The sequence below is a fragment of the Rhineura floridana genome, chromosome 1 (genome assembly GCF_030035675.1).
Source record: "Rhineura floridana isolate rRhiFlo1 chromosome 1, rRhiFlo1.hap2, whole genome shotgun sequence".
NCBI lineage: Eukaryota > Metazoa > Chordata > Lepidosauria > Squamata > Rhineuridae > Rhineura > Rhineura floridana.
In genome coordinates, this window is record NC_084480.1 from 48149471 (window position 1) to 48174636 (window position 25166).

At 43.2% G+C, this 25166-nt stretch overlaps 1 protein-coding gene across 15 annotated transcripts in view; it reads left to right on the forward strand.

Annotated features, from left to right (window-relative positions):
- The window catches only part of ANKRD31 (ankyrin repeat domain 31), a 143645-nt gene that overhangs the window by 96061 nt on the left and 22418 nt on the right, over window positions 1-25166 (forward strand). For 13 of the 15 annotated variants that reach the window (XM_061620689.1, XM_061620719.1, XM_061620705.1 and 10 more), the window contains 2 exons: window positions 12551-12673; window positions 23274-23386. In XM_061620689.1, coding sequence (XP_061476673.1) covers window positions 12551-12673; window positions 23274-23386 — 236 coding nt within the window. The remainder of the gene's footprint in view (window positions 1-12550; window positions 12674-23273; window positions 23387-25166) is intronic. The other 2 variants (XM_061620679.1, XM_061620698.1) reach the window with 2 other exon arrangements.

Genomic DNA, 25166 nt, shown 5'->3' on the forward strand with positions numbered 1-25166 from the left:
AGGCAGGAAAGAGTTAACACTCCAAACCAACCGTTAATGCGGCCCCTCCCACGGAGTGCTAGTTCGTTTTCCTGCCTCGCTTGAGCAGTACTGATTTTTGCCTTGCTCTTCAGTCTGGCCAAGTTATATCGTTATCTTTTTCTCTATTTATGTTATTTATTAGCAGCCAATGTTCACTTAACTCTTCTCTCAGTGTTGTGTATAGGTGTTAGTCCTAAGATTAATTAGTACAATGTTTTCTCCTCAGAAATGAATTTCTCTGTGATTTTTCCAATTAATGCATTCCCTTAGTGATATTTCCCTCACTTAATGGTTTTCCGGGTAGATTTTCCTCACTAATGAATTTCTCTGTGATTTTCAATTTATGCATTCCGTTAATATTTTCCTCATTTAATGAATTTCCGGGGAGGTTTTCCTCAGTAATAAATTTCTCTGTGGATTTTTCTGTTAATGATATTTCCCTACGTTCATGAATTCCGGGGTGATTTTCCCTCGTTTAATTATTTGCACAGTAGCTTTCTTCCCATTATAAATTGGTCTTTCCTGCTGAAAGCGAAATGCCTAAGGAGCAAAAAAGTGTCTCTTCAAGGCTTTCCAAACAAACGGTTGCAGCGCTTGGTGCGGTAGCACCTACAGCTCGCTCGCATGAACCAGCCGTTAAAAAGATGAGCCGTTGCAGCGCTCTCGAAGACGGTCGCCATTTTAATCAAACAGCCTCACAGGCACCGCACGGCCCAATCACTCTTGCGGTAGCACAGAGAACGGCCGTTAATCAACATGCACTTGTTTCCCCTGTAAGCAATGAGGTATCAGAGCAATCAGGGTGGAAAAATTTAAAAGCATTCAATGATACTGCATCCCCTGTAGCTGGTGCGGTAGCACTGCAATCAGGACGTCAAAGTATGGAAGCAGTTAAAGGTGCAGAAAAACTTGTCAGCACTGCGGTAGCAGAGCAATCAGGACGCAAGCATATGACTAAAACAAAACATACAGTTAGCCATACAGCAGAGCAATCAGGAAGGGTTGCTGCTGAGGGAGCCACAGAATATAAGAAAAATGCTTCCTTACAAAGCAGAAGGGCGCTGTATCTAGGACAGCAATCACAGCAGTTGAGTACAGTAAATGCTGAATTTCCCTCACAGCAGGAGGAGATTCCAGATCCTTCAGTCCTTTTTTGCTCAGATTCTGAGGAAAATGATGAGGAATTTACAGGTTTTAATATTCATCACCCTGAGGTTCCACAGAGCACTGGGGCTTTAGAGCCTGTAAGTGATATTGCAGCTAATGAGCACAGTCATAAACAGCAGCACAGAGTTTTGCATGAGAGAACTAATCATAACCAGCATCAATTCAACTCCACACAGATGGCCTCTCTTGTCACCTCGTGTTCAGATCAGGAACTTCAACAGGTGAAGTCTTTTCATTTAGGAGCTGCAGAATTAAATTATATTAGAAAGGCTCTCATGGGTGATATATCAGCAGAACTAGCTGCTTTTCGCCAATCTTTTCAAGTGGTTCCTGTACAGGCACAACAGCGCAGTCATGCACCAGGACAAAGTCACTGGCAACACAATATACGACAGTGCAGTGATCAGATGAATCAGGCAGGTTTCCCTGAAATTGAGCAACATGAGCTCCACACTGAACTTGCAAATGGATCACCAGATCCACATGATGTGGCCAGGGGTAGAGCACAGGGCTTATTAGCTGACAGACCAGACAGATCAAAGTTTGCTAGGCAACAGTTTATGCACGATGATTCAGTGCTTGATTTCGAAGACGAATCAGATGAATGGAGTGATACTTCACAACCAGAAGAGCACCACTCCAATAGGTTGTTTCATAGCACTTACTATACACCTCTGCTATGCAAGGCTATGGCGGCTTTAGATTTGAATGATGTTGTTACAGAACAGGCACCTTCTACCTCCAGAGGAGCATCTGTCCTTCCGGAAACAAAGTCTACCGATAAGGTCATTAAGGTACCATCACTGCTCAGACAAATAGTGAAATCTGAATGGGACTCACCAGTTCAGTTTACCAAGTCAATGACGTATGCTAAGAAACTATCCTTATTGGAGCCAGAGTTTATGGAGCAGCTGAAAACTCCAGACATTGATTCTCCAATTTCTGCCTTAGTTTCTAGAAACTTCCTTTTAAGAGAAGAGGATGCTCAATTGAAAGATCTCACAGAACAAAAGTTAGATATGGCACTTAAAAAGGTCCATGAAGCGTCAGCCTTGTCGGTACGTGCATCTATAGCAGCATCTGTGTTTTCAAGGGCTGCATTATTGTGGTTAGATGAAGTTTTGGAAAATTCAGATCAAGACCAAGACAGACTTAGGAAAACAATTTTGAAGGTATCAAGGACACAGGCTTTCATTGCAGATGCAACAATGGATGCTACTCAATTTGCAGCTAGAGCCATGGCTGCTGAAGTTGTAGTTAGGCGTATTTTGTGGCTTCGTCATTGGGAGACGGACGTTTCTTCTCGCATGGTGTTGGCGACAGAACCGTATGCAGGCAAGAAATTATTTGGTGAAAATGTGCTCAGTAAAGTACTAGTTGAAACAAGAGACAAGAAGAAGGCAATGCCAGTAACAAGTAAAAGACGAGATGACAGGCGACCTTTTCGCCGTTTTCAGCCATACCAGTCCTTTCGTCCATCTAGGTTTGGAGGAAGGGGGCGAGATTTCCGTGTTAACAGACAAGTTTGGGGTCGTCCAAGATTCCAGTTGCGCAACCAACAACAATCAGCAGCACGAAATACATTCTCAGCTACCCACAGAGGTGGAAGGCAACAAAGACAATTCTGGCTTATTGCAGATACCAGTGGGAGGCCGCCTGCTGAAATTTGCACACATTTGGCAGATGACAACATCAGACCGCTGGGTAAAGAGTGCTCTATAGTATGGGTATCAGATAGAGTTTCAGGCTACGCCTCCAAACAGATTTCTCCCGTCACCTGTTTCGGCACATCCCGAGAAGCGCAGGCTACTACAACAGGCAATACAACATCTGTTGCAGATAGCAGCCATAGAACCGGTTCAGCAGCACCAGAAATTTCAAGGGGTTTATTCTGTTCTCTTTCTTGTGCCCAAAAAAGGAAACAATTGGAGAGCGGTGCTCGATCTAAAATTTCTAAACAGATTTGTCAGATACCGGAAATTTCGCATGGAAACATTGGTGTCCATAAAAGAAGCTATTCAGCCTTGAGACTTCCTAGCTTCCATAGATCTAACCGAAGCATATTTACATGTGCCAATCCATCCGCAGCACCGCAAGTTCCTCCGCTTCATTTATAACAATCAACACTATCAGTACAGGGCAATGCCCTTTGGCTTGGCGTCAGCACCAAGGGTCTTCACAAAAATTCTGGTGACTCTTGTCGCGCATCTCCGTCAACATGGGTTGAATCTTTACCCATATTTAGACGACATTCTGATTCGTTCACACACAGCACAGTCAGCTTATCAGGACATTCACACCATACTAGCAGTTCTCCACGATCACGGATTCTTAGTCAACATACCCAAGAGTCATTTGTTCCCTCAACAACATTTACAACATTTGGGAGCAATGATAGATACGGAACTGGAGACAATTTCTCTTTCAGAAGACAGAGTTCAAAAGATAAAATTGGCTGTTCAACCATTGTTAGCGAAGCCTGCAGAGGACTTAATGGTCTTAGCACAGGTTTTAGGCATGCTTGTTTCCTCTATCCAAGTTACGCCATGGGCCAGATTTCATGTTCGTCCTCTACAATGGACACTGTTACCATACCAGTGGCAGATAGCACATTCCGTGCATCTCCAGGTTCCTCTGACGTTATGATTGAGAACCACTCTTCATTGGTGGACAAAGGATTGCAATCTGCGCAGAGGACTTTCCTTAAAGGACCCACCACATGAGACTGTCACATCAGATGCGAGTCTCCAGGGGTGGGGAGCTCACTGCAGAGGTCAAATCCTGCAGGGATCTTGGTCCCCTCACGAATCAAACCAAAGCATCAACTTACTAGAACTTCAGGCAGCACAGTTGGCGCTGCAACATTTTGTGCCTTTATTCTATCTCAAACGTGCTGCTGAGAACAGACAACTGTGTGAAAGCATTCATAAATCGTCAAGGAGGGACGAAGTCACTGGTTCTTCATCAGGAGGCATCTCTACTAATTTCCTGGGCAGAGCACACGCTCCAATCATTGACAGCGGAATATATAAAGGGAGTAGAGAATGTACAAGCGGACTGGTTAAGCAGACAACAGATGTTGCCGGGAGAGTGGCAGTTGCACAAAGATGTGTTCAAACAGATACGCAGCAGGTTCGAAAGGATGGATGTGGACCTTTTCGCTTCAGATGTCAATCATCAACTGAAGAGGTATTACACTCGCTATCCATCTCTCAGAGCAGAGGATGTAGATGTCCTAAATTCTCCTTGGCCGAAGGCAACACTGCATCTTTTCCCTCCTTTTCCATTGCTATCTCGGGTAATGAAAAAGGTAAGGATGGAGAGGGCCAATGTTGTTCTACTAGCACCAGATTGGCCAAGGAGGCCATGGTTCTCAGAGCTAGTCAACCTATCTGTCGAGCCCCCATGGCGTCTGCCTCTTCGACCAGATTTGCTGCTACAAGGACCGCTTCGCCACCCCGATCTCCAATGGTTGAGCTTAACCGCATGGAAATTGAGCGGGGCAAACTGCTGAGGGCTGGATTACCAACGGAAGTGGTAACCACAATATTGGCATCTAGAAGACAGTCCACAATAAGAAGCTACCAGTATACCTGGGCGGCCTTTTTGAAATGGTGTAATAGGAATCATGTTACACCTAGGAAGTCGGGAATTACAGAGGTGTTATCCTTTTTAAATGCTGGTTTGAAGAATGGGTTGAGACCCAATACTTTGAGACGACAAGCGTCTGCGTTGTCAACAGTCCTGTCTAAGTCTTCTTATGCATCACTGGGAGCTCATCCCTATATGAAACAATTTCTAAGAGGGGCTTCACTATTGTCGGCACCTGTTCATCATCGTTTTCCAACATGGAATCTTCACAAGGTCTTGGCAGCTCTTCAAAAACTGCCATTTGAACCATTGAAAACGTCTACATTACGAATACTTTCCTTCAAAGTATTATTTCTCATAGCAATCACATCAGCTTGACGAGTATCTGAACTTGGAGCTCTCTGGGTGGCAAAACATCTATGTATCTTCCATACTGACAGAGTCATTTTTTTTTTTTTCAATAATTTTTATTCAGATTTTCATAAAACATACAAGACAAAATCATAAAACATTCAAAGACAAAAAACAAAATCAAAAATAGTTAAACAAAAAGAAAAAAAGAAAAAAAAAACAAAAATAAAAAATAAAGAGTAAAATATTGACTTCCCATTTGTCAAAGATCAAATCAGTTATAAGTCTATAATATATAACAATCCTGTCTCTTAAGTCATATTATAAAATCACTTTCCTCCAGTAGTTATCTTACTTAATCATCAAATCTCATAAACATTACTTTATTCTTTCCACAAAAAGTCAAAGAGAGGTTTCAATTCTTTAAGAAATATATCTATCAATTTTTTTTTCCAGATAAGCATATCGATTAATCCATCTCATTACTAATTATGATAATCTTATTGTCATAACCATAGTCAAAATAAACATTTCAATTAATCCATCACATCAGAATCTGTTAGGTTCAATAATTTCAGTAGCCATTGTTCTATTATCTCTATTAGTTCCATTTTCCATCTTCCATCTTCAGTAGTCTTGTTAAGTCCAGTAATTTCAATATCCAATCTTCCATTATCAGTATTCCATAATAATCTTGCTGTCAAAGCCATAGTCATATAGTAAGAGTCTGATGGGGATTACCTCTATCCCAAATATTTTCTTGCCATCCATTCTGAATAGGTTGCTGAAATACTGCTGTAAAATCATATCTCTGTTCTTTTTTTCAAAATACACTGGGTCATCTCTTAAAAGTTTTTCCATTGTCACATGGCTGCAGTTAATTCCATAGATTTTCTCTATATTGGGCTCCATCACATCATTCCAGTCCAGAAGATTATCCATGCCATTGATAACTTTATCTCTAGAATCTTCATTCATTTCTTCAGAGATAACATTGAGTTCCAAACAATAGATTTTATTTCTAAAGTCCATAGACTCCAAATCTTGTTCCTGTTCCACGTTGGTTCCAATCTCCGGGATCTCCTCTCTCACAGGGACCCCTATTCCAGTCTCCAGGGTCACCTCTCTCACAGGGACCCCTGTTCCAATCTCCGGGGTCTCCTCTCTCACAGGGACCCCTTCCAGGGTCACCTCTCTCACAGGGACCCTTATATCTTTAATCTCCTGCTTCATTTTACTCAATTCAATTTTCATTATCTCAATCTCATCCATTATTTTCTGAAACATAGTTATTTCCAGATTTTCAGCCACTTTCTTAATTGCCATTTTAAAAGAAAAATATAGGAAAACCACTTCTTATTTCAGCAACAATTAGGTTAATACTCCAAACTTGGTGACATCACAGTATAAACAGAGCAGACAGCCTTATCTCTCCAATAGTTAAGTAAACAAAATGCAGTTCCCAGGATCGAAACAATTAATGGCAATCGTCAAGAAACAGATTCGTCAAAATAAAATAGACCAAAAAGAGAGTAGTCTCAAAACAGTATAATATTTTTCAAAATAAAAATCTGGAATAGAAATCCCTCTTCTGTGTATATCTTTAGAATGCAAATCCAGGACAGCTTTTTGCAACAAAAACAGAGATAAGCTATTAATTAGTGCGTAGCAGAGAGAAGTTATGGCTCCCCAGTGAGATGTCAAAAACTGATCAATCTGGCAAATCTCTTTTAAACAGCAACAATTTAAGTCAAGTAAAAGAAAAATATAGAAAGAAGGGTGCTTGCCTGTTAGTGCGTTCTCTCTTAGAAGATAAGGTGAACGTTCGCTTTATCAGATAGAGCTTGCTGTTAAAAATCCGTCCCACCTTCGTCGGCTGGACCTCGTCCCATAAATTAATGAGATCTGGTCGTCCCAACAAAAATAGGCTTTGAGGTTAATCTCTTCGTTTCTCCCTACCCGGGAGAAGTTTAATCAGTCAAAAAAAAAAAGAAAAAACTGACTGATATATCTGAATAAGCTTCTTTTGAGGCAGGAGCCCGTCTCAAAAGCAGGCACAGGCTAAGTCACCCTTCCCGGAAGTCACTGAGTCACAGAGTCATTTTGAGAACAGATTCTACTTTCGTTCCAAAAGTTAATTCAGCCTTTCACTGTCAGCAGGAAATAGTATTGCCAACATTTTGTCCTTCGCCAAAGCATCCTCTAGAGCACGCTTGGCATTCATTGGATGTGAGGAGAGCACTTAAAGTATATATAAATAGGACTAGGCCAATAAGGCAAACTGATTCTTTGTTTGTTTCTTACCACCCAGCTACTCTCGGTAAAAAGGTGTCCTCCTCTACGTTGGCGAGATGGATTAAGGGCTGCATTGCCTTAGCATACAGTTCTCTCAACATACCATTACCTTCAGGCATCCTTGCTCATTCCACTAGAGCAGCAGCTGCCACTGCAGCTTATTCAACAAATGCATCTCTTCAAGAAATATGTAGAGCGGCCACTTGGGCAAACCCTAACACTTTTACTAAACATTATAAAATAGATATTTATGCTTCAGCTGAAGCAGCCTTTGGGAGGCGAGTTATTCAGCAGGTCCTGAGTGATCATTGAACATTTATATACCCACCCAATCAATACGTCAGCTCTGGAACATCCCACTTGGGGGTGTCCTGGTGCCCACTGGAGAAGGAACTGTTTTACTCACCAGAAAGGTGTTTCTCAGTGGGCGCCAGGACACCGCCAAGGCCCACCCTGGGATACACACGACAGGAAACATGATAATAAAACGGGTGGACACTGAAGAGTCAATGATCACTCCTATCCCATGTATCATTCAGTGGAGTTGGCAGTCGCTCTGAGTAGAGACTGTATAGTTGTTTTTTACAACTTAAGTGTACAATGTATGTTTTCATGATAATTACAGTTAATGTTGTCACAGTTTTTTAGATTTGTATAAGTTTATATTTTAAGCTTGGCCAGACGGCAAACTAGCACTCTGTGGGAGGGGCCACATTAATGGTCGTTTTGGAGTGTTAACTCTTTCCTGCCTCAAGCACTAGCAAGGAACACAATACCCACTTGGCGGTGTCCTGGCGCCCTCTGAGAAACACCTTTCTGGTGAGTAAAACGGTTCCTTTTTTTGCAAAGAATTAAATCAGTAACCTACTCTACAATAGCATTACCATTACATGTGACCACAGTTTGAAAACCCTATGAACAGAGTATCCAAAATGCAACACGAGATAGTGCTGGAAGATGAGACCCCCAGGTCAGAAGGCACTCACCGAGCTACTGGGGAAGAACAAAGGACAAGTACGAGTAGCGCTGTGACTAATGATGCAGCTGGGTCAAAGCCGAAAGGAAGCCTAGAGGCTGATGCACACGGATACGAAAGGAGAGCATGGAGTTGTGCAACGCACACAATAGGAACATGGAATGTAAGACGCATGAACCAGGGAAAGTTGGAAATTGTCAAGCAAGAAATGGAACACATCAACATAATACTTGGTGTGAGCGAACTAAAATGGATGGGAATGGGACATTTTCAATCAGGCAACTACAAAATATTTTATGCAAGAAATGAGAAATTAAGAAGAAATGGGGTTGCTTTAATAGTGAGAAGTGATGTAGCAAAAGCAATTAGGAGCTACAACGCAAGGTCTGAGCAAGTGATATCAATGAGATTAAATGGGAAACCTATCAACATATCCATCATCCAAGTCTATGCTCTGACGTCAAACGCAAAAGAAGAGGAATTGGAGAGATTTTACGCAAAAGTACAAGAAGAAATTGATCACACACCAAAACAAGATGTGCTGATAGTCATGGGGGATTGGAATGCAAAAGTAGGGAACAGAGAAGAACTAGGAATTGTGGGGAAATGGGGCCTAGGAGACAGAAATAAAGCAGGAGAAAGACATTGAATTCTGTGAAGCCAATAATTTGTTTCTTGCAAACACATTTTTTGAGCAACCGAAAAAACGACTGTACACATGGACATCACCAAATGGTCAATATAGGAATCAAATTGATTAAATGATTGGTAGCAGAAGATGGAGAAGTTCCATACTTTCTGCGAAAACAAGACCAGGAGCAGACTGTGGTACAGATCATGAACTGATTGTATCGAAAATCAGAGTAAAGCTAAAGAAGACCAACAAAGCACTCATAATGCCAAAATACAATTTAAATAACATCCCAGAAGAATATAAAGATCAAATAAGGAACAGATTTGAGGCTTTAAACTTAGTTGACAGAGAACCAGAAGAACTATGGAATGAAGTCAGAGACGTTATCAGGGAAGAATGTAAAAAGATAATACCACTAGTTAAAAAGAGAGAAAGACCTGAATTGGATGACTGAAGAAACTCTTAAAATGGTTAAAGAGAGAAGGAAAGCAAAAGCAAAAGGAGATAGAAACACGGTCAGAACCCTAAATGCAACAATACAACGACTAGTATGTAGGGACAAAGAGAACTATTACAATAGTTACTGTATAGAAATAGAAGAGCACAACAAAAAGGGTAAAACAAGAGCCCTGTTCCAAAAGATTAGAGAAATGAAAGGGAAATTTAAACCAAGAGTAGGGATGTTGAATAATCAACAGGGGAACACACTGACTGAACAAGATGAAATAAAAGGAAGATGGAAGCAATACACTGAAGAACTCTACAAAAGAGATGCCCGGATGACAGATTCATTCACGGAGGAACCGTATGATGAAGAACCAGAAATTTTAGAATGCGAGGCAAAAGCTGCTCTTAAAATGCTTGGAAGAAACAAATCACCAGGAATAGATGGCATACCAATAGAGTTGCTACAAGCTACTGAGACTGAATCTGTCCAAATTTTGACAAAAATCTTTCAAGAAATATGGAAAACTAAACAATGGCCCACAGACTGGAAGCGTTCCATATACATTCCAATTCCAAAGAAAGGGGATCCCAGGGAATGCAGTAATTATCGAACTATTGCCTTAATATCCCATGCAAGTAAAGTAATGCTCAAGTTTCTACAACAAAGGGTCTTACCATATATGGAGCAAGAAATGGCAGATGTCCAAGCTGGATTTAGAAAGGGAAGAGGCACCAGAGATCACATCACAAACATATGGTGGATAATGGAACGGACCAAGGAATTTCAGAAGAAAATCACCCTGTGCTTTATAGATTACAGCAAAGCCTTTGACTGTGTAGATCATGAAAAACTATGGAATGAAGAAATGGGGGTGCCACAGCATCTGATTGTCCTGATGCACAACCTATACTCTGCACAAGAGTGAGACAGGGGTGTATTTTATCACCCTATTTATTTAATCTATGTGCAGAACATATCATACGGAAAGCAGGATTGGACCAAGATGGAGGTGTGAAAACTGGAGGGAGAAATATCAATAATTTAAGATATGCAGATGATACCATACTACTAGCAGAAACCAGTAATGATTTGAAACAAATGGTGATGAAAGTTAAAGAGAAAAGCACAAAAGCAGGACTATAGCTGAACGTCAAAAAGACTAAAGTAATGACAACAGAAGATTTATGTAACTTTAAAGTTGACAATGAGGACATTGAACTTGTCAAGGATTATCAATACCTTGGCACAGTCATTAACCAAAATGGAGACAATAGTCAAGAAATCAGATGAAGGCTAGGACTGGGGAGGGCAGCTATGAGAGAACAAGAAAAGTTCTTCAAATGCAAAGATGTATCACTGAACACTAAAGTCAGGATCATTCAGACCATGGTATTTCCGATCTCTATATATGGATGTGAAAGTTGGACAGTGAAAAGAGCGGACAAGAGAAAAATCAACTCATTTGAAATGTGGTGTTGGAGGAGAGCTTTGCGGATACCATGGAGTGCAAAAAAGACCGATGATAGGGTGTTAGAACAAATTAAACCAGACCTATCACTAGAAGCTAAAATGATGAAACTGGGGTTATCATACTTTGGATACATCATGAGAAGACATGATTCACTAGAAAAGATAATAACTCTTGGAAAAACAGGAGTAGAAAAAGAGGAAGGCCAAACAAGAGATTGATTGATTCCATAAAGGAAGCCACAGACCTGAACTTACAAGATCTGAACAGGGTGGTTCGCCATAAGTCGCAGTCAACTTGGAGGCACATAACAACAACAACAAAGTCTAACAATGATCATTTTAATCAATATTATGACATTCTAAAGTACACTGAAACTTTGGCCTGATTCACACATCATATTAAACCATATTTACAATGAACTATGATTTAATGTGGACAAGTAGCATGCGATTGAATGCTGATTAAATTGCAGGTGCTTCATACTGCTGCTGCAGCTGCTGCTACCATGCTGCCTAGAAACGAGGCACAGTAAAGAGCTGCATGACCAAGATAAGGCCATGGGAACACACTTTCCCTTAGATAAAAAAGTGTATAAAAAGCCAGGTTGTATAGCACTCAGGACCCCTCAGCTTTGCTGGAGTGGGGTGTGTGTGAAAGAATGCAGGAGAACCATCCATCTATGACATCTGATGGGTGATGTATCATGACATGTATTTCCGTGTACTTTGTAACTTTGGCTCTGTGACTTAAGAGTTTAACTCAGTCCATCTATTGTAACTTGTTTTAACTAAGGTGTGCCTTCAGAATCTTTTACTTTGATGTTAAATGGATATCCAGCAACCTCTTTCATGCTGATATATATATTTCTGTTTTTCTGTTTCTGCAGTGATGGTTAAGGCCACCTAGCATGCATTTTATTAGTTGTAGTATGCAAGATATGAATAAATGGCATATATTATAAAGACTGTTCTGCTGTGTGAAGTCTGACTCCCAAACAGAAATTTCTGGTACCTCCCAAGCTTCAAGAATTCTTCAGTGGGTCTCCTCTATCTTCTGCCTACACTAGACAACTGCTGTTGATAACCTGTGAGCTTAGGTGAACTAACATTCGACATACAAGGACTCTAGATACAGAGGAAGGGAGAAAGCATTCACAGTACATTCACAGGCCTTGCAGATATCACCCCCAAACAAATCATGAGTGATAAGGCAAGAACAAACCTTGGTTTCTTCTCTCTCTCTCTTTGGAGAGAAATGAACCATGATCCCAGGTTTGAGTGACACAAAAAACCCAGCAGGAGCAGGGGAGGAGTGAAGCATCCACAGTTTCAGCAGCATGCACCAGTGTGCTGCTTGTTCACATTAAACCATAGTTTATTTTAACTATGTGGCATGTGAAACAGGCCATCTTTCCTTTCAGAGATGTTATTTGGTTTTTACAGAAGAATTAGTAATAATTTTCTGTGAAATCTTAAAAGATTTGGTGAACATTTCAAGCTCATCAGGAAGGTCATACTAATTACATCTGCAATAATATACCATATGGAATTGTCATTAACATTGTTCATGGAGATTCTACACTTTTTTATTCAACAGATAAATCACTGCAAACTGAGATCCTTGGAAGATGTTACAGTGAGAAAAGTGAAAAAGAAAATTCAAATATTATACCTTTACAAGTGAATGAACTAGAAACTATCCAAAGTAAAATAATGGAAGGTAAAATCAATGAGAATTATACTACTGCTGGAGCACAAATGTGTATTTTGGCATATCCTTCACAGTTTAATCCAACTGAAGAACTGCAAATACCACATGCATTAGGTAAGACATGGGTGGCTAACCTGTGGCCCTCTAGATGTTGCTGAACTCCAACTCCCAACATTCCATTGGCCATACTGATTGGAGCCGATGGGAGTTGTAGTTCAGCAATATATGGAGGGACAGAAGTTAGCCACTCCTGAGGTAAGCAGTTAAAATTATTCCAGAAATTAATGCTATGGTTGACTCTACCAGATTTTCCCTGTCACTTTGGACTTTTATTTTATTTATTTATTTATTACATTTATTAGTCGCCCATCTGGCTGGCTGTCCAGCCACTCTGGGCGACGTACAAAATAAAAACATACAAATACATTAAAACATTAAAAATCTCAACAATAATAGTAAAACCTAACCCACCCCAAAAGCCTGCCTGAAGAGCCAGGTCTTCAAGGCCCGGCGGAAGCTCATCATAGAGGGGGCATGGCGGAGATCATTTGGGAGGGAATTCCACAAAGTGGGGGCCACAGTTGAAAAAGCCCTCTCCCTAGTTCTCACCAGTCTAGCTATTTTAACTGGTGGGATAGAGAGAAGGCCTTTTGAGGCTGATCTTGTTGAGTGGCATCTCTGATGTTGGAGGCGCTCCTTCAGATAGACTGGGCCGAAACCGTATAGGGTTTTAAAGGTCAGAACCAACACCTTGAATTGGGCCTGGAAAACAACCAGTAACCAGTGCAACTCCTTCAGCACTAGAGTGATGTGATTTTGCCGGCGGCTGCCTTTAATCAGGCGAGCCGCCGCATACTGTACCAGTTGCAGCTTCCGGACCGTTTTCAAGGGTAACCCCACATAGAGCACATTACAGTAGTCTAGGTGAGAGGAGACCAGGGCATGTACCACAGATGGGAGCAGAAGGTTGGGAAGGTAGGGGCACAGCCTCTGTATCAGCTGGAGTTGATACAGCACCGCCCGGCTCACAGCCAAGACCTGAGCCTCCATGGACAGCTGGGAGTCAAGAATGACCCCCAGGCTGCAGACCTGGTCTTTCAGGGGCAATTGTACCCCATTGAGCACCAGGTCAGCATCTCCCAACCTTCCCTTGTCTCCCACAAACAGTACCTCGGTTTTGTCAAACATACCCTGAGGCACAGTTGGGAGTGGGCCCATACAGCCCTCCATCTCTTCCTTCATCATTTTAAGAAGATTACCAGGATATCCCACATATATTTGAATGTGGAATTTCCTTGACCTTTTACATATAAACACAGGTATGTTTGGTGGGCATGTTCTTGATTTTTTCTTTTTATCTTAAACTTCCCCGGGTTCATTAGTTGTAGATGGAAAAAGATGGATCACTCTGCAATACAACTGAGCCTCCTTTTGTTACTTCTTCACATGTGTGGTATGAAGTATGTATATTTGTGCCTTATTTAGTTTTAATCACTTTTAAGTTGTTGCACTTCTGTTTTTTTCTAATTTTATTATCTGTTGGGAACATATTATAAGGCTTTAAGAACTCAGGGTGCTTATAAATTCAGTGTATAAAAATATGATGTTTGATAGTGTAACATTCATTAGTGTTATCAGAACACCAACAAATGTTATGCTAACTTTAGAAGACTTAATTGTTTCAGAAATAAAATTTTGTTTAAACAAGTAAAGTCCAAAATATGGTTAATGTTGACATTAAAAATGTAAATGTACTGCCTTCAAGTCAATTCCGACTTATGGTGACCCTATAAATAGGGTTTTTGTCGTAAGCGGTATTCAGAGGTGGTTTACCATTGCCTTCCTCTGAAAGGCAGAGAGTTGAGAGGCAGTGACTGGCCCAAATGTCACCCATATGCTTCATGGCTGTGTGGGAATTCGAACTCTGGTCTCCCAGGTCGTAGTCCAACACTCTTAACCATACATATTCACATGAGGAAGCAGCAGAGTCTTTACCATTGTGTGAATATTTTACATCAATGTATCTGAAAGCACATTTTGGCAACTGATGTTTCTTTTAAAAAAAGGAATGATCAGTTATGAGTGGAATCTAGCACTTGGTGTAAAAGAGCATCCCAAAATATTTTACATATTTGTAAAATATGCCCTCCCCACTACCAATGTCCTCTAGATTGGTTAAGAAAAAGAGAAAGAAATAGAAGGGGGTAGCACCCTCACCCTTGAGAGTCCCTAAGGGACTCCTTTACTGTCGCCCATTTGGTGGTAACCCCACCTATGGCAGACTTGCTGCCCAAGTCTGACCCAGCCAGGAGCTGATGCAAGATTAACTGTAGCTTCTCTGGAGCCAGGGTCAGGCAGGGAGTCCCAATCCTTGCAGCACTTACCAGGGACTTCAGCTGTCTCAAAAGACAGCAACCCAGAGGAGCAAGCAGCAAGCACCCAGATGCTCAAATACTCAAATTCACATTTTCCAGAACAATATGAGAACTGAAAAACAGCCATCCTTTGAAATGTGAACTTATTCAAAGTTTGCCATTCAGTTTAATAATAATAATAATAATAATAATAATAAATTTTAATTCTAGGCCGCCTGTCTGGCCGCACAAGCGGCCACTCTAGGCGGAGTACAAGTTCAAGTAAAATACAACATACAAACTACATAAAAACCCAAGAACTACAATATAAAACGAAACCGAACCCACCCATAGCTAAAACCAATAAAATTAGGCTACCCCAGGGATCTTGTAGGCCTGCCTGAATAGCCAGGTTTTCAAGGCTTGGTGAAAACTTGGCAGGGAGGGGGCATGGCGAAGATCATAAGGGAGAGTGTTCCAGAGGGTGGGGGCCAACCAAACAGTGTTTACAAAAATGCATGTGTTAGGGAAAAATGAATATATGAGTGAAAATAACATACAAAAATGCATTATATTATGAGAAATTGCTTGCAAAAATGGGTACATTAGTTAAAGCTACCTACAAAAATGTGTTTAATAGGAGACATTTGCACTAAAATGTTGGATAATTTTCATGAGTATTATTTTTTTTAAACATCTGCAAATTGCTGTAGAAATATGGAGAACTGAATTTCAGATTGGAAAAATGAGAAACTGAGAGAACCAAAATGGACAGATCTTTCCATCCTTAATTGTCATTATGTAAATGTACTGCCTTCAAGTCGATTCTGACTTATGGTGACCCTATGAATAGGGTTTTCATGAGGCTGAGAGGCAGTGACTGGCCCAAGGTCACCCAGTGAGCTTCGTGGCTATGTAGGGATTTGAACCCTAGTCTCCCAGGTCGTAGTCCAACACCTTAACCACTACACCACCATACATTAAAACTCATTGTTTTCCATAGGAGGAATGCCATCATGCGGGTTATAGCTCCACCTATCATCCAAAGGCAAGAATGTTTCTGAAGTCAAGACTAGGGGCGTCAGGCCCCTCCCACTCCCCAGTTCATTCTTGCCTTCGTCCATGCAAGATATATAGCTAGCTCTAGATAAGTGTTTGTGTATTGTGTGACAGAGTGCGGAGTTCTTTGTGTGTGCATCTCACGTTGTTCCCTTCCCTCTGTCTTGTCATTTACAACTGTTTGTGTTGTCATTCCTGGGGAATTCCTTGGGGAGGTTCTTCCCAGGACAGAGCCTAACGGCTTTTTAGAGAGACCGTGGCGGACGCAGCTTTAACTAGGAACTGTGGCTGCAGTTTTCTACCCAGCTCCGCTGCCTCCTTTTTGTGCCCTTACGATCGGGAGCCTGCGGCTGCGGCTTCCCTTTGTCTTTGGCTTTTCTCCGGGGCAGCTTTTTCAATCTCCCCCGCCAGGAGCCTGCGACTGCAGCTCTCTGCCTTCCACTTTAGCCAATTCTGCTAGTTGGGCTGCCTTGCCTCCCCCGACTCATTCGTGGCGCTTAATATCTCGCCGAGTCGATCGCTGCAGTCTGCAGCTGCGGCTTACCTTTTTCCCGATATTTCTTCTGCTACGGGGAGTTCGCTGGCCCCTCTGCCTCCTTCACGGAGGCTTACCTACCTGATTTTTACAGCCGCGATTCCGTTCCCAACCCCGCGGCTGTAGAACTATTTAAAGACATCTTTTTGCAGCTGAAATTTTCTTACAGCCCCCTTTCAGCTAGTAGCACTCCTCGCTGTCCGCCATTGCTCCTTCCTTATATAAACCGTTGTTACTGTGCAACGTATCTGCCATTTTTGATTAAAATTTTCCCGCTTTTTTCACAGGCGCCATTTTGTTTGCTCCCTTTTTTCCCGCCCTTACTGTTTAGTCTATTTCGTCTTAACAGGGGGCCTAGCTTGAAAGAGCTGTGACTGGCAGTGAGTGTGTGTGCTGCAGATAGAACCCTATCATACCAACAGGTTCTTCCTACTAAATCTAGCTGCCTATTGCAACTATTCAACTATTGAATCTACATATTCTCATTGACTGTCTCAAGGCTGTGGCTATGAACTAGGCTGTTTGATTTGTACATTCTGCCCCACTCGTGGCCGTGTACTAAGACTGTGGTTATTGTGCAACACTGCCATACTGTGCAAAGCTGTTGGAAGGGTACATTCTGCCCCATCCGTGGTCGTGTACCAAGGCTGCTGATACTGCAAAGCTGTTTGATCTGTGCATTCTGCCCCACTCGTGGCCGTGTACTAAGACTGTTCATATTGTACATTCTGCCCCACCCGTGGCCGTGTACCACTGCTGTATCAATTGTACATTCTGCCCCATCCGTGGCCATGTACTTAGCCATCTGCCAGTGCATTCTGCCCCACTCGTGTGCCGTGTACTGAGCTTGTTTGGGTCTGTGCATTCTGCCCCATCCGTGGCGGTGTACTGATACCCCTTAAAAAGTATATGATGGCTAAACAGCCAGAGGCAACCCAGGCAACCAAGCCAAAACCATCTAAAGCGGCCAAGCATAAGCATTCCAAAGTGGTTGCCAAAACTAAACATCTTTCCAGCCACAGCACATCCAAGCGACCATGCTATGTCTCTGCTCCAGTTCCCGAGAGAACAACTCATGAACAGTTAACGACTCTATTTCATTCTCCTGCTGTTTCTTCTGATGAGGAGGACTTTGCTGGTTTTCCTGACCAACCAACGGTTAGCCAACCTGGGGCTTACTCATCTTCGCTGCCTGTGGGGCCGTCCATACCGTCGCCTCTACAAGAGCAATCCTCTACATCACCGGAGCTACAGCTGTCTCATGAGTTCATATCGCAACTTCAAGGCATGCTGTCGTTCTTCGCTCAGAGACAGTTACCATCACAAGACCCCACTATCCCCCAGCACAGTGGGGGTCACATTGTACACAATGAGACTAATCCATCATGCTCCCCAAATCCTTTTGACATAGCCAGGGGCAGGTTTGTGGATGAATTTTCTTGTGGGAAGGAGTCCCCATTCGCCCTACAAGCCGACGGAGACGAACGGAGTGACCAGTCAGAACATGAGCAGGATACATCTTATCGTCTCTTTGACGCCTCAGATTATCAACCTCTTGCGCGCAGAGTATTAAAAACACTTGGTCTTCAATCTACGCAAACTGCAGCTGCCACTCCCGCTATAAAAGGGGCCAGGGTGTTGAAATCCCCCACACCAGCAGAGCACTATCTGCCTGTGCCAGATCCCATTGCTAAACTGGCCAAGGACGAACTGTCTCACCCCTTACAAGCACATCGCTTTACTGCCCTTGCGGACAGACTTTATTCTTTGGCTCCGGACTTTACCAACAGACTGGCCGTCCCTGGCATAGACGAGCCGATTTCCAGCCTAGTTTCCAGATCCCTTTTGCCAAGGGAAGGAGGTTCTCATTTAAAGGACGCCACTGAGCGGAGACTGGACTTTGCCTTACGCAAGAATCATGAGGCCACCGCCTTCTCTATGTGTGCCTCTACCTCAGCCTCAATTTTTTCCAGGGCAGCGATGATGTGGTTGGATGACCTCTTAGAGGATCCTAATCCAGACCCTGTTTCTCTGCGAAGATCATTGATAAAATTGCGCAAGACAGCTGCTTTTGTCGCTGATGCCACCTTGGACGCCAATCAGCTCTGCGCACGCGCTATGGCAGCTCAGGTTGTTGCCCGACGGACCCTCTGGCTTCGTCACTGGCAAGCTGATTCTACGGCCAAAGTTAATCTATCATGGGCACCTTATTCTGGCTCATTATTCTTTGGCGAGGAAGCCCTAAAGGCAGTGCTTGTTGACCCCATGGAGGCTCGAAAGCCTGTCTTGGCCACATTCAGAAACATTGAGCGCAGACCTTTCAGACGTTTTGCCTCATACCCCATGTCTCAGCCCTTTCGAGGAACGCGGCCCGGCGGACGAGGCCGTGATTTCCCAACATACGATTTCCACTCCTCCAGGGGAGTCTGGAACAGATGCTTCCCAGGCAGAGGTCAGTACCAGGGGTGCAGAGGTTCCTCAACGTCCTCATACAGGGGAGGGTCTCGCCAGCGCAGACAGTACTAGCGCAGTACCGGTTGGGGGCAGATTGCTTATGTTCGGAGAACATTGGCTGCGTCTGACTCAGGTCTCCTGGATCAGAGAACTTTTTTGTTATGAATATGCAATTGAGTTTTGGGCAACACCTTCAGACAAGTTTCATCCCTCCCCTTGTCCCAGGGCACCAGTCAGGCACTGCATCATGCAGACTGCCATACATCACCTCTTGGACATAGTGGCGATAGAGCCAGTCCCTACAACAGAGAGGTCGGAAGGGGTGTACTCCCTCCTATTTGCTGTGCCTAAACGAGATCTGTCATGGAGGGCGGTATTGGACCTCAAGTTCATTAACCATTTCGTAAAGTATCGAAGGTTCAAAATGGAATCCCTCCACTCCATTACAGAAAGCCTGCATGAAGGAGACTTCCTGGCTTCTATCGACCTAAAGGAAGCGTATCTCCATGTGCCTATTTGCATAGCCCACAGAAAATTCCTTCGGTTTGCCTTTGGCTCCCAGCATTTCCAATATCGAGCGATGCCCTTCGGTCTCTCGTATGCCCTGAGAGTATTTACCAAGGTGCTACTCATACTAGTGGCTTACTTCCGGCTTCAAGGGGTCCACATCTACCCCTATCTGGACGATCTTCTAATACGGGCGAGTTCCAGGGAGCTGGCTCATCACCATATAAAGCTCACGCTCCATGTCTTACAGGCCCACGGCTGGCTAGTCAACTTCGACAAAAGCCATCTCCAACCAACCCAACGTCTACAGCATCTCGGGGCGATGTTGGACACCCTGCAGGCGACAGTGTTCTTGTCCCCAGATCGCATAACTGCTATCACAGACATCGCAAGATCTCTGCACAAAACATCTGCAGACGTCATGCTTCTAGCCAGGGCTCTCAGAATGTTGGTGTCCACCATCCATATTGTTCCATGGGCTCGAGCTCATACTCGCCATCTACAGTGGGCTTTGCTACCGTTCCAGCAGGACATTGCCACCTCAAATCATCGCACAATTCCCTTGAGCCCCGCACTGCGCCTGTCATTTCACTGGTGGACGAGGGTCCAACATCTTACCAAGGGCACTCCGTTCAGAGAACCCCGCAGGACTGTTGTCACCACGGATGCCAGTCTACTTGGCTGGGGAGCCCATTGCAACTCCCAGTTTGTTCAAGGAGTTTGGACCATAGTAGAGCAGGCTCAGAGCATCAATTGGCTGGAGCTAAAGGCTGTCCACTTAGCTCTGGTTCATTTTCAATCTCTGTCTCCCTTGGACCATGTTCTCATTCGAATGGACAACACGTGTGCAAAATCACATTTAAACAGACAGGGGGGCACCAGGTCCCACGCTCTGCAGAACCTGGCTTACCTCATCTTCGACTGGGCAGAACAACATCTACAATCCCTGAAAGCAGAACATCTCAGAGGGATTTGGAATGTGACAGCAGACTGGCTCAGCAGACAACAGGTCATTCCGGGAGAATGGAAACTTCATCCGTCCATTTTCCATCTTCTCCATGTCGGTTCGGCGTCTTCTCAGTCAATCTATTTGCTTCCAGTCGCAATTGCCAGCTACCCAGGTACTTCGCACGATACCTGGACATGACAGCGGAAGCTGTGGATGCTCTGTCAATACTGTGGCCGGGTGGCCTATTGTATGCCTTCCCTCCAATACCACTGGTAGCCAGAACCTTGAGGAAGGCACGGCTGGTTCTGATAGCACCTTATTGGCCCCGTCGACCGTGGTTTTCGGATCTCCTCGCAATGTCAGTGACGGATCCTTGGACACTCCCAGTCAGGCCAGACCTTCTATCCCAGGGCCCAGTATGGCATCAGGACCCCACTTGGCTTAACCTAACAGCGTGGCTTTTGAACGGCGACATTTGAGGTCGGCTGGACTGTCTGACGCTGTTATTGACATTATCTTAGCCTCAAGACGACCATCCAGCACCCATATATATCAACATACTTGGGTGGCATTTTCCAGGTGGTGTCAGACTCAGCACCTCGAGCTTTCACAGGCTACAATACAACAGGTGCTGCAATATCTTCATAGGGGCCTCATGATGGGACTCAGACCCAACACATTGCGTCGACATGCGTCCACTCTGTCGTCCATTCTCTCTGTGTCCTCCACTGGTGCCCCTATTGCCTCACATCCATTCATCAAACGCTTCCTCAGAGGCACTGCTCTACGCTCACCGGCTGTAGTCCACTGTTTTCCCTCATGGAGTTTGTCAAAGGTGCTGCAGGCTTTACAACGCCCTCCGTTTGAGCCCCTCAGGACTGTGCCTTTACGTCTGTTGTCATTCAAGGTCCTGTTCCTGATCGCGATCACTTCTGCAAGATGAGTTTCGGAACTGGGCGCATTGTCTTCTGCCCGCCATCTCTGTGTCTTTCACAAGGACTCTGTTGTGCTGAAAACTGATCCTTCCTTCCGTCCCAAGGTCAATTCAGTTTTCCACTGCAACCAGGACATTGTTCTTCCTTCATTTTGTCCGAATACTACCCATCCTCTCGAGAAGGCTTGGCATTCGTTGGATGTCCGGAGGGCACTCAAGACCTACCTGTCCAGGACCCAGGAGATACAACGAACCGAGTCTTTGTTTGTATCCTTTCATCCAAGGTCTATGGGGCATAAAGTAGCTAATTCCACCTTATCCCGCTGGTTGCGTGCATGTATTACTTTAGCTTATGAGTCCCTTAAGCTTCCAGTTCCAGCTAGTATAACAGCTCATTCCACTAGGTCAGCGGCCACTACAGCTGCTTTTGCTACCAACGCTCCTGTTGCTGATATTTGCAGAGCTGCTGTTTGGTCTACCCCACACTCATTTATAAGGCATTATAAAATAGACCGTTATGCTTCTGCCGATGCCTCTTTTGGCAGACGAGTGTTGCAACAGGTTCTTAATGATGATTAGCATGTGGATGGTCCCTCCCTGTTATGGGTTGCTTTGGTACATCCCGCATGATGGCATACCTCCTATGGAAAATGGACCATTGGTGTCACCTGAAGGGTGATTTTCATAGGAGGAATGCCATCACGACCCTCCCAGTTGGAGGAAATTTGGATGCCTAGTTGGAGGATACCTAGATTTCTTTTCTAGGGTTTTTATATATTCCTGTTACGCTATTTTATTACATTCACTAGTGAAGTCAAGACTGCTATTAATGTTATATCACTATGTTAGAGTCATGTTATTCTGAATACTGTTATTGTATTATGTCTTGCTGGTAGGCCAGTTGGCCCTTTTTTCCTCCACTTTTAGATATCTCTCTGGACATTATCTTTCAACATTCAAACATTATAAAAAAATTCATTATGATATATCCCTGATCATTAACATCAGACTGGAATCTTATAATTTGAGCTATGTGGCTCAAACTGAACAAAATCTTGTAATAGCCATTACAAAGTAGCTTAAACATAAAACTCTCTCATCCCCCCAGAAAAACACAAAGACATTGCCCTGTACTGACCTGTGGAGCTATATCTCCTTAGCTTTGTCAAAGCAATGCAAATTCTTTATCCAAGCCCCACACTGAATAAGATGCCAGTCTGATGTTAATGATCAGGGATATATCATAATGGAAAAAAAAATTAAATGTTTTTTAAGTGATGTATACAGAATGTGGTCTCTAAAAGTACTCTGCTATGTTTGAGACCATGGTGCTGTCTCCATGATATTAATTTGAGTTTGTTTGAATGTTTTTAGCTCCTGAGGAAGGAAAGTATTTCCAAAACGTGTAGAGCACTACAATAAATTCTACTCGGAACCAGAGCTTGCCTCTCCTTTTGGGCTGTTCTATACAACAAGACCCCCAAAATGAGGGAAGGCTGCAGGCTGGGTATTTATATCATCCAATAGCCCCAGACTGGCCATCTCAGCTTACCTGACTTTTGAGGCCAGGAAGATTACTGAGTGTGGCTGACTGTGTGAAACTCTCTCAGGTGGCCTTGTTGTTGCAAGAAGCCTGTGTCTGACTATAGAAGTTCCTAGTTCATAGCTGGCAGTTACATCTTGAACACATTTTTCTCTACACTGTGATCCGTTTTTGAAACTTGTAACATATGTGTACTTAAGCTACTATTATGTTAACTTGGCACATACATAATTTCTACATATTTTGAAACTATAATTATGATTTCTTGATTTAGCAGGAAGAGAGTTATGCAATTCTAGGTCTAGAAAAATCCATAGCTGTTGTGATTGCTCTGAAAAGGATAACTCGGTTTCACAACCCAATTCATCTAGACAAAGCTGTGACACAGTGAGTATGAATAGTTAAACAAGTTATGTTTACAATAAGTAGCATCACGTGTGGCCTGGATGAAGCTATTGCATCATAAGTAGTGTTATGTGAAGTTCCTGTAGCACCTTTTGGCCAAAAAGACCGCAAAGACAGTTAACAAAAGTTAACAAAAACACAGTATTCAAAAAACACAATAAGATTACACAACTTACACAAGTTTTTTTAAAAAACAATTCAATAACAGAAAGAGCCTAAAACCCAGACAAATCTCCTTTTCTGCATGAAAGCAAAAAACAGTCCTCCCCAAATGCTAGGGGCAACCTTACTCCCAAGAGAGTTGCTTCCCCCTTGGGCAGCCAGTTCTGAAACTGGGAGATGTGGAAAAGCTCTTGCCCAATTGTTCCAAGCACAGTCTCTCCCCTGCAGCAGGACTTCCCAGGCAGCAGCTCCTTGTAAGGGTTCAAGGCAGGGAGTGTAGTGAAGCTGATGCAAAATGCCGTTCTACACACACAATATGTATTTCACTTAGCAAGCGTGTTCTACATCTCATGCTACACCAGTGCACAAGAACAGTTAGACTAAATCTAAAACTATTCTATTTGTGCTAGTATTTATGCCACTAGAAACATTATAGAACCTATGTATTATAGCATGTCATGAACTGTTCCACTCACTAGTGCTGGTGAAAGTGTATGAGAAACAGTGCTTCACTTTTTGTTCACGGTTCTTTGGATCAGATCTCATGTTTTACAAATAGTAGCAGCATGAACCTTCATAACAGTAAGTTCTTGTTGTACATCTTTTCTGTATGAGTTTTTCCTTGTAAATTGTGTGCAGCTGTCCGACCCAGTGTTTTGCTCTGATTCGGGTACAATACCCAATCGCTTCTCACATTCTCATGTTTTAGTTCAATTCCAGACTGCCTGTGTTGAAAAAGTTAATTATTTAATGGGGGCATGGCTAGCCTGGTGCCAAGATGGCTGCTTAACCCTGGATCTCGGTGATATTCCTCATTTATTTTTTACTGCGAATGGATGATTGTCTATACCTTTCATGGCCTGTGAGTGGCATCAGTTGGGGGACTTAGAGGAGATCACAAATGCCGTAATTTTAGTTCTCCTAGCTTTCAACATCCCTGTTCTGCAACATTGTAACTTTTGACAGCTCAGTGGGGGGGTGAACCTGACACACTCAACATGGCGACTAATAAAGTGAAGGCAGGGAAACTCAAAGGCCACTGCTGAACTCTCTTCAGCAGACAAATGCAACAAATGCAAATTAACTTTATGGAGAGTTGGCAAGCTGCTCTCAAACCCCTTGAACAGTCATTTAAGGATTTGACCACCCAAGTTGCCGAAATTGCTACAACCGCTGATGAAGTTTTTGAGCTGGCTTTAAGACCAAAGATCAGAACAGACAAGTTAACATATCAAGTACTAGATCTCCAATTTAAACTGGAAGATCAGCAGGATCATAATCGCAGGCAGAATCTGCACATACATGGGGCCCCGGAAGAGACTGAAAAAGGAGATATGATTTCTTTTATTGTTGAATTACTTATGCAACTCCACCTCACAGAACCTGTAGCAGAAGCTGATATTGAAAGGGCTCACCATGCTCTGTGCCGTAAATCACAGGATGGTGGTCCTTCAGGGACATTGTTATTCACTTTGAGGGATTTCACAAGCGAGAATTAATCTATGCTGCACTGCGAAAGCTTAAACGGATTTCCTATGAAAATGCTGAATTGCAGATTTTTCAAGATGTCTGCCCTGATACCCTGCTGTGCCGCAAGGGT